Source organism: Aquarana catesbeiana, linkage group LG03, assembly GCF_042186555.1.
Source record: "Aquarana catesbeiana isolate 2022-GZ linkage group LG03, ASM4218655v1, whole genome shotgun sequence".
In the NCBI taxonomy this organism is placed as follows: Eukaryota; Metazoa; Chordata; class Amphibia; order Anura; family Ranidae; genus Aquarana; species Aquarana catesbeiana.
The window spans coordinates 599539025-599558328 of record NC_133326.1 but is presented as its reverse complement, the minus strand read 5'-3'; the positions used below and the strand labels follow the sequence as shown (position 1 = coordinate 599558328).

General features: G+C 46.4%; 1 protein-coding gene across 2 annotated transcripts in view; it reads left to right on the top strand.

The window, feature by feature from the left end:
- The first annotated feature begins 6237 nt into the window (after positions 1 to 6237).
- The window catches only part of KANSL3 (KAT8 regulatory NSL complex subunit 3), a 168677-nt gene continuing 155610 nt past the window's right edge, over positions 6238 to 19304 (top strand). For both annotated transcript variants that reach the window (XM_073622066.1, XM_073622067.1), the window contains exons 1-2: positions 6238 to 6427; positions 13656 to 13917. In XM_073622066.1, coding sequence (XP_073478167.1) covers positions 13676 to 13917 — 242 coding nt within the window. In that variant the 5' untranslated portion in view covers positions 6238 to 6427; positions 13656 to 13675. The remainder of the gene's footprint in view (positions 6428 to 13655; positions 13918 to 19304) is intronic.

Genomic DNA, 19304 nt, shown 5'->3' with positions numbered 1-19304 from the left:
CAAAAAAAGCATAGTAAAAAATAAAACATTTTTTAACGCAACCTGCGCCTAAAATATATATATGCCGAAGCAAAAGCAAAAGGTAGGAGCAAAACGCTCCTCCGCCCCTGTGCTTTGGCATATATGCTGAAGTATGTAACTGTGGTGGTGAAATCACCTCTGACAGCGCTGGAGTCACGGCTTTATGTATCGTGGGAGCAAACGCTGTTGCTGTCAAGATAAATAAATCCGCCCTGCAGCTGAATGGCGTACCTGAAAACAAAAAAATGGTTAACAATAAAACACAGTAAACAGTAAAGTATAAAAAAAATTGCATACCTATAAAGCAAACATGATAAAACATAATAACAATAAAACATTGCAGAATAGAATACAGTAAAAAAGAGCAGAACAATAGAGAGAGAATAGAGAGAGAACAATAAAATGACTTTCTATTTTTTTTTTATCGTATATTTTTTTTGTGGTTATTTATTTTATTTTTTTTACACTTTTTTTGTAACTGTAACTATAACCTGTTCCAGGTTCGGGTCTCTCAAAATGCGATGGCATCTCGAGAGACCCTGTGAAAGTGTGCCTAGTCTGTGCAGTGCTGTACCCTACGCTAATACTCAACTAGTGTATGGTAGCGTTCAAAACATTCACCAATGCAAAGACCAGGATTGTCAGGACAGGATAGCGGGTGTCACGCCTATATCCACGCTTGCTGCAGACACGACATCTTTTTTGGGGGGCTCGTTGGGTAGGGGTACTCGGGAGGACATAAAGAAAATGCCTCTCATGCAGCCGGCTTACTGCATTTGGTTGGGGAAGGTGAGGTGGAGCACCGGCTGGAAACAGAAGGGCTCTGACGATCTCTTCCTGGAATTTAAGGAAGGATCCAGTCCGTCCTGAAGCTCTGTATAGCACATAAGCGTTCAGCAAAGCCAATTGAAAAATATAAACAGACACTTTCTTGTACCAGCGTCTGGCCTTACGGGCAACTAGGTACGGCGCCAACAACTAGTCATTGAGGTCCACCCCTCCCATATTTTGGTTATATTCGTGGACACAGAGGGGTTTCTCCACAACACCAGTCGCCGTAGTAATTTGGACCGTCGTGTCTGCATGAAGGGAGGTAAGAACGAAAACATTCTTATTATCCCTCCACTTCATAGCGAGCAAATTATTACACTTCAAGCAGGCTCTCTCCCCCAGCCTAAGACGGGAATCTACAAGCCGCTGGGGAAAGCCCCGACGATTAGGTCGCACGGTGCCACATGCTCCAATCTGATGATCAAAAAGGTGACTAAAAAGTAGGACGCTCATGTAATAATTGTCCACATATAAGTGGTACCCCTTTCCGAATAAGGGTGACACCAAGTCCCACACTATCTTGCCAGCGCTACCTATGTAGTCAGGGCAGTTTGTTGGCTCTACGTGACTATCTTTGCCCTCATAAACCATAAAACTACATGTATAGCCTGTGGCCCTGTCACAGAGCTTATACATCTTGACCCCGTATCTAGCAAGCTTGCTGGGAAGGTACTGTTTGAATGACAAGCGGCCAGAAAACTTAATCAGGGACTCATCAACGCACACAACTTGATGGGGAGTAAACAAGTCTGCAAAACGTTGGTTGAAGTGGTTTACGAGGGGTCGAATTTTGTAAAGCCGATCGTATTCAGGGTCTCCACGAGGACGACAGAGTTCATTGTCATTGAAGTGCATGAACCGCAATATCTGCTCGTATCGTGCTCTGGTCATGGAGGCAGAGAACAAGGGCATATGGTGAACTGGGTCAGTGGACCAATATGACCGCAACTCACTCTTTTTTAGTTATGCCCATGTTGAGGGAAAGGCCCAGAAAGAGCTTAAATTCGGAGACCGTAATTGGTCTCCAATCTCTGGCAAGGAAGGACTGGGGAATAGTGGCGATCTGTTAACCAGCGTAAAAATTGCTTTGGTCCGCAATAGATCTATAGAGATCTTCGGTGAAAAACAGCGAATAAAAATCAAGTGGCATAAAATCAACTGTTTCCACCTGAATGCCGGGTTGGCCAGTGAATGGGGGAAGTACGGGTGCTGCAGAAGTGGTGAGTTCCCAATTAGGATTGGCGGATGCAGCAGGAAGGGCACTATGGGCACGACGGGCCTGTGTTTGTCTTCTTGGTGGCAGCGGGATACTACTTGTGCTTGCCACCTCACCAGCTTGAACTGCACTTATGGGACTCGCCACGTCACCACGTGATACTGCAGTGCTGGATGTACGACCAGGGTGTACTAGGCCGCTGGTGCTTGCCAGTTCACCAGAAGGAATAGCGGCGCTAGTACTGCTCTGCTCCATACGAGGGACCTGCGGTTCTTGCACATCAACTACAGAAGAAGAAGTTCGGGGTCTGGTACGCCTGACCTTGGCAGGGACCACAACTCCGTCATCAGAGCTATCTGTCATGGAGCCGCTGTCGTCTACAGGATCGTATTCTGAGCCTGAATCTGACAGATGAGTGACTTCCTCTTTACTATCTGTCATGCTCAGAAACGTGTAGGCCTCTTCACTAGTGTACCTTCGATTTGCCATTTTGGGCTCTAAATTTAGTGCTCTAAATTTAGTGGTACACTAGTGAGACTCACAGGTAAAAAAGCTCCTGACTGTTAGCGACTGTAACAAAACGCTACCAAAAAAACTGTTAGCGATCGCAGGGATCAGGCCTGACTCTGCGAACGCTGCAGTTATGTGTGTTTAGTGTTTTGTAAGTGACAGTGATCGATCGATACTGCACTTGGGTGGGCTGGGCCGAGGGGCAAAACGCAGGTGCTAGCAGGAATCTGGGCTGATCCCGCTAACGCTGCGTTTTTGGGAACCCTAAACTGCTGGGGACGCTAGTATAGATCTGATCAGATCAGATATTGATCCGTTCAGATACTATACCACTAAGGGAGGTATATACTGCGTGCGTGGGTTTTAGCGGTACTGGCGCTAACCTGACACTGCTGGGGCGACGCAGATCCTATCTGACCCTAAAACTTAACTTACATCACCGCCGGGCGATCAGGGGGTTAAACCTTTGTTAGGTAATAAACGGCGGGTGCCCTGAAACTATAAAAAACAAACTAACTAACCAGCATCACCCATAACAGTTATACGGTGATCACTGGTGAAAGTGTTAACTAGGGGGCAATCAGGGGGTTAAAACCTTTATTAGGTAGTATATGGGGGTCCCTGACGCTATAAAACGCTGACGGCGAACCTAAATACTTACCTCCCTAGCTAGCGTCACCTGTGACACTAATACAGCGATCAGAAAAACGATCGCTTGGCGACTGGGGGTGATCAAGGGGTTAAAACTTTATTAGGGGGGTATCCTAGACCTAAAGGGGGCTAACACTAACTGCCCTACCAAACTGACACCAATGCAATAATCAGTAAAAAAAAAAATGCTACTGGTGTCACTGTGACAGGGGGGTGAAAAGTGTGCCTAGAGTATTCTACTGTAAGTGTAGTGTTGGTGCACTTACTTGGATGTCTTCTCTCCTCGGTGCCGGAACGAAAAAGACCGACACGAGGAGAGATGACATCACTTCCTCTGCTGCTGTTTACATTACAGAGGCAGAGGAAGATTGTCATTCGTTGGGAGCAATCACGAGGGGGTGGCCTCCCCCTCAGCATGGATCGCTCCCCTAACAATGCCGACCGCCAGGTACGTGATTTTGCCTGCCCGTGCCATTCTGCCGCAGTATATCTGCGTTAGGCGGTCGGCAAGTGGTTAACTGAAAATTGCACGGTCCTGCAATGCTGTACCCAAACGAAATTTGCCTTCTTTTTTCCCCCCACAAATACAGCTTTCTTTTGGTGGCATTTGATCACCTCTGCGGTTTTTATTTTTTGCGCTATAAACAAAAAAATAGCGACAATTTTGAAAAAAAAAAAAAACAATATTTTTTACTTTTTGCTATAATAAATATCCCCAAAAATGTTTTTAAAAAACAAAATTTCTTCATCAGTTTAGGACAATATGTATTCTTCTACATATTTTTGGTAATAACATATCGCAATAAGCGCATATTGATTGGTTTGCGCAAAAGTTACAGCATCTACAAACTATGGGAAAGATTTATGGCATTTTTTTTTTACTAGTAATGGCGGTGATCTGCGATTTTTAGCAGGACTGCGACATTGCGGCACATTTTTGGGACCAGTGACATTTATATAGCGATCTGTGCTATAAAAACGCACTGATTACTGTGTAAATGTCACTGGCAGGGAAGGGATTAACACTAGTAGTGATCAAGGGGTTAACTGTATTCCCTAGTTTGTGTTTCTTACTGTAGAGGGGATACAACTGACTGGGGGAGGAGACATATCTTTGTTCCTACTTAGTAGGAACAAACAATATGTCTCCTCTCCCCTGACAGAACAGGGATTTGTGTGTTTACACACACAAATCCCCGTGCTGGCTCTCAGGGTAGCCGGCGACCACGCGCATCGGGTCTCCCACAGAGCAGCAGGCTCGCGCGCCCCCTGGTGGCTCTTAAAGGGAACAACGTACCCATACAGGGTTTCGCCCAGCAGAGCCATTCAGCCGACGTATATCGGCGCGAGCCGGTTGGCAAGTGGTTAAAGCGGTGTTCCAGCCATAAAAATTTTTTTTTTTAAAGTCAGCAGCTACAAACACTGTAGCTGCTGACTTTTACTAACGGCACCGCCATCCTCACTAAGGGAAACAGGCAGTGGAGCCTTGCGGCTTCACTGCCCGTTTCCTACTGCGCATGCGCGAGTGCCCTGGCGATTTGTGAATGGGCGGCTGTCTTCTGTGACACACACAGGTCCCAGAACACACCGCGCCCAAATTTCCTAGAAAACAACGCGAGGAGGAGAAGAATGAAGATCATCACAGGATAGGAAGTGGCAGATTAGGATGATCTGCCTAGCAACAGGCATTTCTGGTAAGTAAAAACTTTTTTTTTTTTTTTAATGTATTGTAACCACTTCCCGAACGGCGCACGCCGATGTACGTCGGCAGAATGGCACGGCTGGGCAAATGGACTTACAGGTACGTCCATTTGAATTCCCCGCCGTGCCATTGCTGTGCGCGCGCCGGCCAGGAGCTCCGTGAGTCGGGTCGCAGGTCCCGCGGACTCTATCACCGTGGGCATATCCGCGATCGCCTCACGGAGAGGACGAACGGAGAGATGCTGATGTAAACAGCATCTCCCCGTTCTGCCTAGTGACAAGTGTCACTGATCACAGCTCCCTGTCATCGGGAGCTGTGATCAGCGTAGTGACACACACAGCCCATCCCACCTACAGTTAGAATCACTCCCCTAGGACACACTTAACCCCTCCCCGCCCCCTAGTGGTTAACCCCTTCACTGCCAGTGTCATTTACACAGTAATCAGTGCATTTTTAATCGCACTGATCGCTGTATAAATGACAGTGGTCCCAAAAATGTGTCAAAAATGTCCGACATAACATCGCAGTCACAATAAAAATCGCTGATCGCCGCCATTACTAGTATAAAAAAAAAATTATTAATAAAAATGCCATAAAACTATCCCCTATTTAGTAAACGCTATAACTTTTGCGCAAACCAATCAATAAACGTTTTTTTTTTACCAAAAATATGTAGAAGAATACGATCGGCCTAAACTGAGGAAAAAAATATGGTTTTTTTTTATATATTTTTGGGGGATATTTATTATAGCAAAATGTAAAAAATAATGTTTTTTTTTTTAAATTGTCGCTCTTATTTTGTTTATAGCGCAAAAAATAAAATTGCAGAGGTGATCAAATACCACCAAAAGAAAGCTATATTTGTGGGGAAAAAAGGACGTCAATTTTGTTTGAGAGCCACGTCGCACGACCACGCAATTGTCAGTTAAAGCGAATCCCAAAAAGTGCTCTGGTCAGGAAGGGGGGTAAAATCTTCGGGAGCGGTTAAGGAGCATTTTTATGTTTTTTTTTTTTTTTCAGGATGGACCTCCGCTTTAATTAACCTTTTTTTTTTGGGTTGATTCTCCTTTAAAGGGGGTGTGTCCTATACCTACATGCATTTGCTAGTAGGAGTCCCTCATTCCCATCTCAAAATGTTGGGAGGTATGTCTTCTTTCAATGTGATAATTTGAGCGTCTCCATCCATATCTTGAGCAAATGCTATCAACTCTACCTTACCGCCGTGTCTCCTGTCACCGTTTGGTACCAACCGCAGCATCGCTTCTACAGCTAGCTATACGTCATCAACCCCCCTAAACTTCCCGCTCACTAATCACGTGACGCTGCGGGCACGCGCAAACACAGGCGCGCACGTACGCAGCACGCTGTAGGCCTGAGACACCGGAGAACGGAGGGGGGGAGGGCAGCCAGAGCGGAGAGGAGTGGGCGGAGCCCAGGACGGTAGCCGGGACGATGAGGAGGGATAAATATAGCGACTACAGGGAGCAGTGAGACGGGTGAGTCCGGTTCTGTGGGGGGAAAGTACAAAGGAGCCATGACAAAGCACAATTCGCTGCCATGTCAACACGGTGCTGTGTGGAGCCAGTACAGCCCTGGCTGGGGTAGCTGTGATGGTGTAGTAGGGAGCTCATCCTTGTCCAGCTCACGTGCAGAGTGTGTATTGCTGCTTTGTACACTTTATGGCTTTTTTGCTAATCTAGAATGCTGCCTAAGCTGAGTTTCCTATTTTAATAAGGTGTTTGCCCAAGAGAAAGCACAGCAGCTGTATACAGATGATGTTCAGGTAGTCAAGGCTTTATTCCAGTGATGGTCGTAGTCCCTTCCTGCAGACTCCCCTTTGTAACATCTTTCACCATATCGGGCTTAGCGGTTATAAAAGAAAATTAAAAAGAAAAAAAAAACCTTTAAGTATCAAACATGTTATACGTGTACCTGCCGTGTGCACTGGAATTACACAGAGGGTCCCCAGTCCTGCTCTTCTGGGGTTTTCCGCTGGTATTCTCAAGTCCTTCTCTTCAGGGTATGCCCCTATAGCAAGCTGCTTGGTATGGGGGCCTGGCGGGTGGGCTCGCTTCTGAGCCGGGCTGTGTGCTTCCATAGACACCCGCAGCGTGGATTGGTAACCCCCCCCCCCCCCCAGCTTACAGATCAACTGCTGCTGCTCCATCCTGTAAATGCAGGGAGAGAGCCGTTTCAGATGGGCACAGCATTGGTTTAAGTGAGGAGTTTTTGCTGAAATCGCAAGAAAAACGCCAAAATATTTCCATCTAAATCCTATGGGACTTTTCACACCACTGCAGTGCACTTTTCAAAACCGGACCAAACACGCAGCTCGCCATTGAAATGAATAGAAAACACATCAAAAACGCACGGTTTCATAGGTCCATGTTGGGTGTCAGGCACCGGAAAAGATTACAAAAGCATATGTGTTTTTAATGCATTTTTTTTTCCCAATGGAGCAGTGTGAAAGCACCCATTGGTTAGTATTTAGGAGCTGAGGGGCGATACTTCTACTGGGACTCTTTTTTTTTTTTCCTTAAAGCGGACTTCCACCCAAAAGTGGAATTTTTGCTCATTTGTCTCCCCCTCCGGTGCCACAATTGGCACCTTTTCAGGGGGGGGGGAGACACAGGATACCTGACTTTGACAGGTATCCTGTTCACACTTCCGGGAGTCCGTGCTGCCGTCCGTGATGTCACCGCAGGGCTCCCTGCTCCTCTCCCTGTCGCCGGGCCAGTAGGTGAGAGGAGCGGGGCCTTGCGCATGTGCAGTAGGGTTCCCAAGGTGAAGCTGTAAGGCTACACTGCCGGGTCTCCCCTACCCGCAATGGCGGCGGCAGCACTCGACAGCTGATGGAAACATCAGCTGCGGTGCCAACATCGCTGGACTCCAGGACAGGTAAGTGTCCGATTTATTAAAAAGCCAGCAGCTGCAGTATGTGTAGCTGCTGGCTTTTAATTGTATTTTTTTTTTTTTTTGGACCTCCACTTTAACCACTTGCCGACCAGCCGCCGCAATTGTACTGCGGCAGAATGGCGCGGCTGGGCGAAACGACGTTAGGTAACGTCGATTTGCCCTGTGGCTACTAGGGGCGCGCGCCCCCTGCTCGCCCACCTAGCCGATGCGAGTGCCCGGCGGTTGCGATCACCACCGGGCTCCCGCGACTGTTCGGGGGGCACACGGAGAACCGGAATCTGTGTGTATAAACACAGTTTCCGGTTCTCTGAGGGGAGAAGTGACAGATCGTCTGTTCATACAGAGTATGAACAATGATCTATCTCTTTCCCTACACAGTCCCCAACCCCTTCAGTTAGAACACACATTAGGGAACACATTAACCCTTCACTGCCAGTGGTAATCAATGCATTTTTATAGCACTGATTGCTGTAAAAATGCCAATGGTCCCAAAAATGTGTCAAAATTGTCCGATGTGTCCGCCATAATGTCGCAGTCCCGATAAAAATCTCAGATCGCCGGCATTACTAGTAAAAAAATAATAATAAAAATGCCATAAAACTATCCCCTATTTTGTAGACGCTATAACTTTTGCGCAAACCAATCAATATACGCTTATTGCAAATTTCTTTTTTTACCAAAAATATGTAGAAGAATAGATATCGCCCTAAACTGAGGAAAAACATTTTTTATATTTTTTTGGAGGGGATATTTATTATAGCAAAAAATATTGCGCTTTTTTTTTTAAATGTCGCTTTTTTTGTTTATAATGCAAAAAATAAAACCGCAGATGTGATCAAATACCACCAAAAGAAAGCTCTATTTGTGGGGAAAAAAAGGACGTCAATTTTGTTTGGGTACAACATTGCACGGCCGCGCAATTGTCAGTTAAAGCGACGCAGTGCCGAATCGCAAAATGTACTCTGGTCAGGAAGGGGGTAAAATCTTCCGGGGCTGAAGCGGTTAAAGGGGTATTTAAACCAAAAACATATTATATTGCAGTTTACCAATCCTTAGATGTGGTGGCCACATCAGTTTTCTTTTTCTATGCCTAGTACACACAGGCCAAATGTCGGGAGACATCAGCCAGTTCAATAAAAAACGGCCAACATTCGAGCCCTGTGTATGACAGAAGCTGGCCGAGTATGCTGGAAGACCAGCTCCTGATCGGCGATCTCAGCCAATGGCTGAGAGTGATCACTGGAGTATTTTGGTGGGGGACTTCGTTGGATCGTTCTTACAGTGGTTCAGACTGGAGCTGTACGTTTTTTTATAGTTGAACCCATTGGGTTGAACGAAAGAAAAAACTATTAGTGTGTACTAGGCTTTAGGCCTTTTCCCTCTGTTTTCACCTGGTGATCTGACCAGTAAGGCCCCTTACACGCGGGGCAGAGTCCGATTAGATCAGCAAGGGATCTCCTGCTGAGCCAAGCAGGGCGCATGCCTGGTCCATGTTTGCGCAGTTTATGCAGAACATACATGGACAGAGCCCACTATGCTCTATAGACAAGGCGGGTGTAAACGGACTCCACTGTCCGGTTACACCCAACTGCCCTCCAATCTGATCTGCTTAGAAGGAGGGGGACAGAGCCCCTTCCATTTGTTTTTAGTGGACTGGATCAGATTGGAGGTAGGTAGGTGTGTATGGACACAAGCTTTTTATCCAAGAAAAACATACTCACAATCTTAGTGAATCCTATATTGTCCTTTTCTCCCTGTACTGTTCTGCTACACTCCCCACTCCACTATCTTTCTTTACTTTGTCATCAGAAGCTGACTGTCTCTATTGGGATTTAGCAGCAAGCGTTCTGATGAAGCTGCTCTAGATAAAATATTTGTCCGGTGCTTTGGGGAAGCCTCCTGGGATATGTGACATCGATATCTCAGGAGGCTGCATTCATGTCATTCTTGCCTAGGATTGAATGGGGGGGGGGGGGGGGGGGGTCAACCGTCAACCCCAACAGGGACACAGGCAGTGATTGAAACCTGACAGAGGTTCTAACCCATTCCATCCGTTCAAATCTATTAAAAAAAGAGTTTGTCTGGACTTCTGCTTTCATCTCTTTTCAAAGATGACTTGAGGGTAATAAAGTTGGCAATTTATAATATGTAAACATCTTGGGGTCAATTCACTAAGAGTTAAAAAATAAATTAAATAAATAAAATTCAGCATGCGGTAACAATTGTGCAGGTGTTCAATTCATTAAGAGTTTTGCGTAAATACTGAATTTGGTATTTGTTCGATTTAGCGCGGTAATTGCCACATTATTTAATGCGGAGATATAGATATATATATATATATATATATATATATATATATATATATATATATATATATATATATATATATATATATATATATATATATATATATTATTAGTATGAACACACGATCGGTCTCCTCTCCCCTGAGAGAACCGGGATTTGTGTATACACACACACATCCCCGTTCTCCTTCTGTCACGAGCGATTGCGGGTGCCCAGCGGACATCACGCCCACCGGGCACGCGCATCAGCTCCAGGGACACGTGGTGGGCGCGTGCGCCTGCTATGAGGTCTTAAAGGTGCAACGTACAGCTACGGCGATTTGCGCAGCCGTACCAACCTGCTGCAGTATAACTGCAGCGGCTGGTCGGCTAGCGGTTAACAAAATTGGTAAAATCCTTGTTGTTTATTTTATTTTTTTATCCCCCCAGCAAAAATGGAGTTGATATTTAACCACTTGCTTACTGGGCACTTAAACCCCCCCCCTCCTGCCCAGACCAATTTTCAGCTTTCAGCGCTCTTACTATTTGAATGACAATTGTGCGGTCGTGTAACACTGTACCCAAATGAAATTTTTATAATTTTATTTCGCCACAAATAGAGCTTTCTTTTGGTGGTATTTGATCACCTCTGGGTTTTTTATTTTTTGTTAAGAAAATGAAAAAAACCCGAAAATTTTGAAAACAAAACGGTTTTATATTTTTCTCCTTCATTGATGTACGCTGATGAGGTGGCACTGATAGGTACTGATTAGGGTTGTCCCGATACCGATACTAGTATCGGTATCGGCACCGATGCCGAGCATTTGCCCAAGTACTTGTACTCGGGCAAATGCTCCCGATGCTTCCCCGATACCTAAAAGTCAGCAGTGATCGGCGCATGGGGGAGATACAAGCTTCTCCCCCAGCGGCTTTCAGCTGCTTTAGTGACACAGCGGTGATCGCTCACCGCTGACTGTCACTGCATTATCCTCCATGCCCCCTCCTTTCCTCTGTGCCTCTCCGCTGTCCCCCTCCGTTCTTCTCTCCTTTTCTGTCCCCTCCGTTCCTCTTTCCTCCTCTGTGCCTCTCCGCTGCCCCCCTCCGTTCCTCTTTCCTCCTCTGTGCCTCTCCGCTGTCCCCTCCGTTCCCCCCTCCTTCTCTGTCCCCCTCCGTTCTCCCCCTCCGTTCCGCCGTCCTCCTCCTCCTTCCTTTGTGAATAGACAGAGTCAGCTGACTCTGTCCATTCACATAACTGAAACATTGTAATCTCTTGTGATTACGATGTGTCAGTTTATGAATGGAGAGGAGCCGCTGTCTTCTCTCCATTCATTCTCAGTGCAGCTGAGGCTGCAGAGAAAGGGACTGGGGAATCTCTATCCTCTGTCTCTTTCTCTGTCTCAAGGGGGAGATATCAGAGGTCTGTTAAGACCCCTGATATCTCACCAAAGCCCCCCAACAGGGCTGATTAAAAAAAAAAACAAAAACAAAAAAAACACATATTGCAATAAAGAATAAAAAAAAAATTATTTTAAAAAATAAAAATTGTAAATTTAAAAAAAAAAAACAAAACAAAACACACACACATACACGGTTCACCCCCCCCCCCCCAAAAAAAAAAAAAAAAAGCACTGTTAAAAAAAAAATTTAAAAAAACACTGTCACGTGACATAAAAAAAAAGTATCGGTATTCGGTATCGGCGAGTACTTGAAAAAAAGTATCGGAACTTGTACTCGGTCCTGAAAAAGTGGTATCGGGACAACCCTAGTACTGATAAGGCGGCACTGGTGGTCACTGATAAGGCGGCATGGATGTGTGGCACTGAAGGGCATTGATAGGTGGCACTGGTGGGTGGCAGTAATGGGCATTGGTAGGTGACACTGATAGACAGCACTGCTAGATGGCACTGATTGGCATGACTGGTGGATATTGATAGGTGGCACTGATTGGTGCGACTGATATTCACTGGTGGGCACTGATGGCACTGGCAGGCGGTACTGGTTGGCACAGATGAGGCGGCTGTGCCTCTTCCGGACCGATGTCCCTTCAACAGAAGCCGATCTGATCGGCTTTTTTTTCTCCTCACGCCGTCAATGAGAGGAGAAAAAAAAAAAGATTACCGAGCTGCTGTTTACATCACATGATCAGCTGTCATTGTCTGACAGCTGATCATGTGGTAAGGGGCCGATCTGTGATCACTCGAGTCTCATTGACTCGGTGATCACAGAGTGTGCCGTGCGCGACCCGCCGGGGGCATGCAAAGGGGAGGACGTCTATTGACGGCCTCCCGGCAACGTAGGTCCACACAGTAGTATTCCGCTATAGCGTGGACAGGGAGAGGTTAAGGATAAGAGTGGCTGGGTCTTGATTCACTTTAATTCACCTCTTCCAGGTGCGTATGCTTGTTTTTCCTATATTTCTGCACTGCTCTGCTTAGCCTCCTGGTGTGACAAAAATGGCTTTTGGATTTGGAGGAACATGTGGCTGAAATGGGTGGGATATAAGAGTCTTAAGCCTAGTACACACAGACCCATCGTCGGGCGACATTGGCCAGTTCAATAAAAACAAGCCCCAATTCGGTCCTTATGTATGACAGCCGGTACAACGGAAGCCAGCCATTTGGCCCGCTTCTGTCGGACGAGCATGCTGGAAAACCAGCAGCCAACCAGCTCCCGTTCAGTGCTCTCAGCCGATGGCTGAGAATACTGATTGGAGGGTTCTTGCGAGGGTTCTGTCCCCCTGTCAGAACACAACAGCTCAACATGAAGATCGTCGGATTGTTGGTACAGTGGCTCCACCCAGAGCTGTCAGTAGTGTGTACCAGGCTTTAGCATTTACAGGGCTCCCTTTCTTTGTTCCCAGCAGCTGAATGGAGCAGCGATCTGCATGAATGAAAAGTTTAAAGGGTTTGTAAACCTTCGTGTTTTTTCACCTTAATGCATCCTATGCATTAAGGTGAAAAAACACCTGACAGTGACTGGCCCCCCAGCTCCCCATTTTACTTACCTGAGCCCTAGAACTTGACCCACTGGGACACGCTGTCTCACTGCTCGGGGTTCTCGGCTCTTGATTGGATAGATTGATAGCAGTGCAGCCATTGGCTCCCGCTGCTGTCAATCAAATCCAATGCCGCGGGGACGGGGCCGAGTCCTGCATTCGGCTTCTATGGACGTCGAATGCTGGACTCGGGAGTGTGCCTGCAAGGCAACCCTCCGGGAGAGCGCTTCTCCCAGGGGGTTATCTGATGTGGGGAGGAGCCGCGAGAGCTGCCGGGGGACCCCAGAAGAGCAGGTTCGAGGGCCACTCTGTGCAGAACGAGCTGCACGGTGGATGTAAGTATGATATGTTTGTTATTTTTGCCAAAAAATAAAACAAACCCTTACAATCACTTTAACCATGTAAGTTGAGCAGGTATGAGCTCTGTTTAGCTGATGAGATATGATGTCCATATCCAAGCCATATTTGGAGGTGGTAGTTACCAGTATGGTAGCATAAAAAAGTGTAATATATTCTTTTCATTTACAGGTTTTATTATTCTGTGTCCCATGCCTGGGGTCTGTGGTGTGGCAAAAATGTCACACAGGACAAGTGAGCGAGACCTGCAGTCTTCAGCGCGTCGAATGGGCACATCCCTTCTTTTCCAGTTGTCTGTGCATGAACGAGAGTTGGACTTGGTATTTCTTGATCACAGCTATGCCAAGCCTTGGAGTGCCCACCCTGATGCCAGCAATGCCCGTCCCACCCGTACCCTTTTCATCACACCTCGTAGACAGCAGGAAAGTGCCATGTAAGTTTTTTATTCTTTGTAATAATTCCAAGAAGACAGTTTGAGAATGAATGTGGATCTTATTGTTTCAACATTTTTAGAAAAATATGTTCTGGTTAACCTCTTGCTGCCTATATAACAAATCTGTGCAGCAGCAAAGATGTTAGGCTTTAATGTCCACACGTTGCACATATGTGTCTATGGACAGCCAAGGTTCCTATGCTGAGAGCACACTTCCTGCACACTCTCAGCAAAGTGACTGAGCTGTCATAGATAGCTCCTGGTCTCATAATGATTGCGAGCTGATGTAACTGACTTCCGATCATGTGACAGACAGTCACAGTGGTCACATGATCAGGAAGTAATTTCTGTTCCTTGGCCATAAAGACCCAGTTAGAGGTACACCTGTGCTGGGTGGGAAGGGGTTAAAGGAAGGTTTATGTACAGTGGCAAGAAAAAGGATGTACACCTCTTGGAATGGTTTTTTTGCAGTAATTTGCCATAAAATGTGATCTGATCCTCATATATAGTCACAACAATAGACAAACAGAATGGGGTTGATTTACTTAAACTGCAGAGTGCAAAATCTGGTGCAGCTCTGCATAGAAACCAATCAGCTTCCAGTTTATTTTTTTGTCCAAGCTTAGTTGAACAAGCTGAAGTTAGAAGCTGATTGGCTGCCATGCACAGCTGCGCCAGATTTTGCGCTCTCCAGTTTTAGTAAATTGGCCCCAATGTGCTTCAAGAAGTCCAGCCTAAGCTTGTTTGGCTGGGCTTCTCCTATGGGTCACAGCAGTGCAAAACTGAAATCCACTCTCTGCTGACGTCACAGAAATCACTCCAGGCACCACGCCATCACGACAATAAAGTCTGTATCCGCCAGGTGCCTGGACTGATACCCGTCTCAGCGAGCCGCTGAGAGCCTGCGCCGGACGGTTCCCGCGGTTTGACAGTCAGCAGCTCTCTGCTCCGGGAGCTGTGAGAACCGAGCCATCGGCGGTGTTCGATCACTCAGTTCTCTGTGCAGAGGCGCCAGGGGACTGATGCTGCATCCATCTAGGTAAGTATGATTCTGTAAAAAAAAAAAACATAATTCTCTTTTAAAGTGTTACTAAACCCACAACAGCAAAATCAGTCTGTGTATGCAGTAAATCCTGCTTGTTATACTCACTGTGGAACCTACAGGGTTAATCCTCTGCATTGTGTAAGAAGGCTGTTTGGTCCCATCTTGTTGATCCCCTCCCTCTTCCACGCTCCCCAATAAATCTCCTGATAGTAAAAAGCCTTGGGGCACTCTGCACATGCCTAGCTTGGTGTGTATTGCTAGAGAGGTGTGTTTTTTTTGTTTTTTCTTTTTTGTTTTTTTTTGAGAGGGTGCATGTGACTGGCAGAGGGCCAATCAGTACTGTCCAGACAGAGGGTCAGGGGTCATGCAGAATCATAGGACAGAGGAGAATGACCCCCCCTTACAAGTTTTAATCAGACACTGATAGAAGTCACAAGACTGCTATATACTGCTGGTGAGAAAAGGTATTTAGCCATTTATTTTTACTAAAATAATTGCATTTCCATGTTCGGTGTACTGTGGGAGACCAGACATAGTAAACGCGGGGTCCTGGGTTTAGTAACACTTAAGACCCCATTCACACAGGGGCAACAAGACTTGCAGGTCGCCTCAGCGAGGCGACCTGCAAACGACTGCCCGGGCGACTTGCAAAATTACTTCTGTATAGAAGTCTATGCAAGTCACCCCCGAAGTCGTACAGGAACCTTTTTCTAAGTCGGAGCGACTTGCGTCGCTCCCCTTAGAACGGTTCCATAGCACAGAACGGGAGGCGACTTGTCAGGCGACTAGGTCGCCTGACAAGTCGTCCCTGTGTGAATGGGCTCTTAAAGCTAACACATGTCTTTATTGAACACGCCCATTAAACATGCACAGTGCTGGAGGAAAAACTAAGTGAATCCATAGATTGAAATAGATAATTATCACCACAGGGTGGTGCTGTGGATACCAAAATAATATATACCGTATATATGCCACGTCACATTAACTGGAAATGCTTTTGGAAGGATTGGTATTGGACTTTATAGGCACTGAGATACACAATGTTTAAAGATAAAAATGTTTTTATTACAAATTGATTAAAAATGAACAACCAGACAGACGCTAGTTTAAAAACTTTGCAAAGTAGAAATTGCCTATATGCTATTACAACACACAACCCATACACCAAGAAATATACTCCTGAATGATCATGATGAACAGTTATTGTTCTATCAGGCTTGGTGTGAGTTGATCATAGTTTGCAGTAGATCGGCTGTACATGTTACGCGCATAAACACTTCTCAGGCGCTTAGGCTTGCATTAATATGCACCTCAACCAGGAGTTAGTAACAAAGTAGGTAAGTATCCAGAATACGGCGGATGTTGCAGACAAGTGTCATCACATATATGACTAGTCTATATTGGTGGAGACAGTATTGAACCCCGATTTAGCAGTGGTTACAAAAGTAGCATGGTATAGCATACTGGGTAGAGGGGAAGCATATAACAAGCCTATAGATCCTATACGACAGTCGAAGCTTCAAAACATCTAGAGAAAATAATTTCTCAATAGCTGCAGCAGAAGGGTAGTAGTGTATCCTGATCATGAATGTAGAACTGCGTTGTGACATCCGCGCCAAAGATCGTTCAGCATGATGAGGGGGTGATGATGTTACATCTACAGTATCTCACAAAAGTGAGTACACCCCTCCACATTTTTGTAAATATTTTAGAGAAAGAAATGACACTTTGCTACAATGTAAAGTAGTGTGTGTGCAGCTTGTATAACAGTGTAAATGTGTTGTCCCCTCAAAATAACTCAACACACAGCCATTAATGTCTAAACTGATGGCAACAAAAGTGAGTACACCCCTAAGTGAAAATGTCCAAATTGGGCCCAATTAGCCATTTTCCCTCCCAGTGTCATGTGACTCGTTAGTGTTACAATGTCTCAGGTGTGAATGGGGGGAGCAGGTGTGTTAAATTTGGTGTTATCGCTCTCACTCTCCCTTACTGGTCACTGGAAATTCAACATGACACCTCATGGCAAAGAACTCTCTGAGGATCTGAAAAAAAGAATTGTTGCTCTACATCAGGGATATGCAATTAGCGGACCTCATCATGCCTCTGCCTCTGGGTGCCATGCTTGTGGCCGTCAGTCTTGCTATGCCTCATGGGACTTGTAGTTCTGCAACAGCTGGAGGTAAGCTAATTGCATATCCCTGCTCTACATAAAGATGGCCTAGGGCAGGGGTAGGCAATTATGGCCCTCCAGCTGTTTTGAAATTACAAGTCCCATGAGACATTGCAAGACCCTAACAATCACAGACATAACTCCTAGAGGCAGAGGAATGATGGGATTTGTAGTTGCTCCACAGCTGGAGGTCCGAGGTTGCATACCCCTGGCCTAGGCTATAAGAAGATTGCCAAGACATTGAAACTGCTCTGATTTAGCCCGGTGGCCAAGCCCATACAGCAGTTTAACAGGACAGGTTCCACTCAGAACAGGCCTCGCTATTGTCGAGCAAAGAATTTGAGTTCACGTGCTCAGCGTCATATCCAGAGGTTGTCTTTGAAAAATAGTTTGAGTGCTGCCAGCATTACTGCAGAGGTTAAAGGGGGTGGGGGGTCAGCCTGTAAGTGCTCAGACCATACGCCACACACTGCTTCAAATTGGTCTGCATGGCTGTCGTCCCGGAAGGAAGCCGCTTCTAAAGATGATGCACAAGAAAGCCTGCAGTTTTCTGAAGACAAGCACACTAAGGACATGGATTACTGGAACCATGTCCTGTGGTCTGATGAAAACAAGATAAACTTATTTGGTTCAGATGGTGTCAAGCGTGTGTGGCGGCAACCAGGTGAGGAGTACAAAGACAAGTGTGTCTTGCCTACAGTCAAGCATGGTGGTGGCAGTGTCGTGGTCTGGGGCTGCATGAGTGCTGCTGGCACTGGGGAGCTACAGTTCATTGAGTGAACCATGAAAGCCAACATGTACTGTGACATACTGAAGCAGAGCATGATCCCCTCTCATTGGCGACTGGGCCTCAGGGCAGTATTCCAAAATAACGATCCCAAACACACCTCCTATACGACCACTGCTTTGCTAAAGAAGCTGGGGGTAAAGGTGATGGACTGGCCAAGCATGTCTCCAGACTTAAACCCTATTGAGCATCTGCGGGGCATCCTCAAAAGTAAGGTGGTGGAGCGCAAGGTCTCTAACATTCACCAGCTCTGTGATGTCTTCATGGAGGAGTGGAAGAGGACTCCAGTGGCAACCTGTGAAGCTCTGGTGCCCAAGAGGGTTAAAGCAGTGCTGGAAAATAATGGTGGCCACACAAAATATTGACACTTTGGGCCCAATTTGGACATTTTCACTTAGGGGTGTACTCACGTTTGTTGCCAGCGGTTTAGACGTTAATGGCTGTGTGTTGTTATTTTGAGGGGACAGCAAATTTCCACTGTTATACAAGCTGTACACTCACTACTTTACATTGTAGCAAAGTGTATTTTCTTTAGTGTTGTCACATGAAAAGATATAATAAAATATTTCCAAAAATGTGAGGGGTGTACTTACTTTTGTGAGATACTGTACATCCCCACCAGCTCCGTGCCTATAAAGTCCAATACCAATCCTTCCAATAGCATTTCTAAGTGAACCCTAATGCCGCGTGTACACGACCGGACTTTACGGCATACTTGGTTTGGCGGACCAGAGTCCGCCGCACAATCCGATCGTGTGTAGGCTCCCGCGGACTTTTACATGTTTCAAATTTTTCCGTCGTAATTCGCTGGACTCGACAGACCAGATGCGACGCAAGGGCAGGGTACTGCATCTCGCGCTCGCTGCAATAGGAAAAAACTATTTTCCTATTGCGGCCAGCGTGAGGCATACCAGGCCCTTAGGTCTGGTATGGATTTTAAGGGGAACCCCCTACGACGAAAAATCGTCGTGGGGCCCCCCAAAATCCATACCAGACCCTTATCCGAGCACGCAGCCCGACCGGTCAGGGAAGGGGGTGGGGACAAGCGAGGGCCCCCCCCCTCCTGAACCGTACCAGGCAGCATGCCCTCAACATGGGGTGCTTTGGGGGAGGGGACGGCCCCCCACCCCAAAGCACCTTGTCCCCATGTTGATGAGGACAAGGGCCTCTTCCCGACAACCCTGGCTGTTGGTTGTCAGGGTCTGCGGGCGGGGGGGCTTATCGGAATCCGGGAGCCCCCTTTAATAAGAGGGCCCCCAGTTTCCTGCCCCCCACCCTATGTGAATGAGTATGGGGTAAATGGTACCCCTACCCATTCACCTGGGGGGGAAAAGTGTCAATAAAAAAAACACACTACACAGGTTTTTAAAGTAATTTATTAG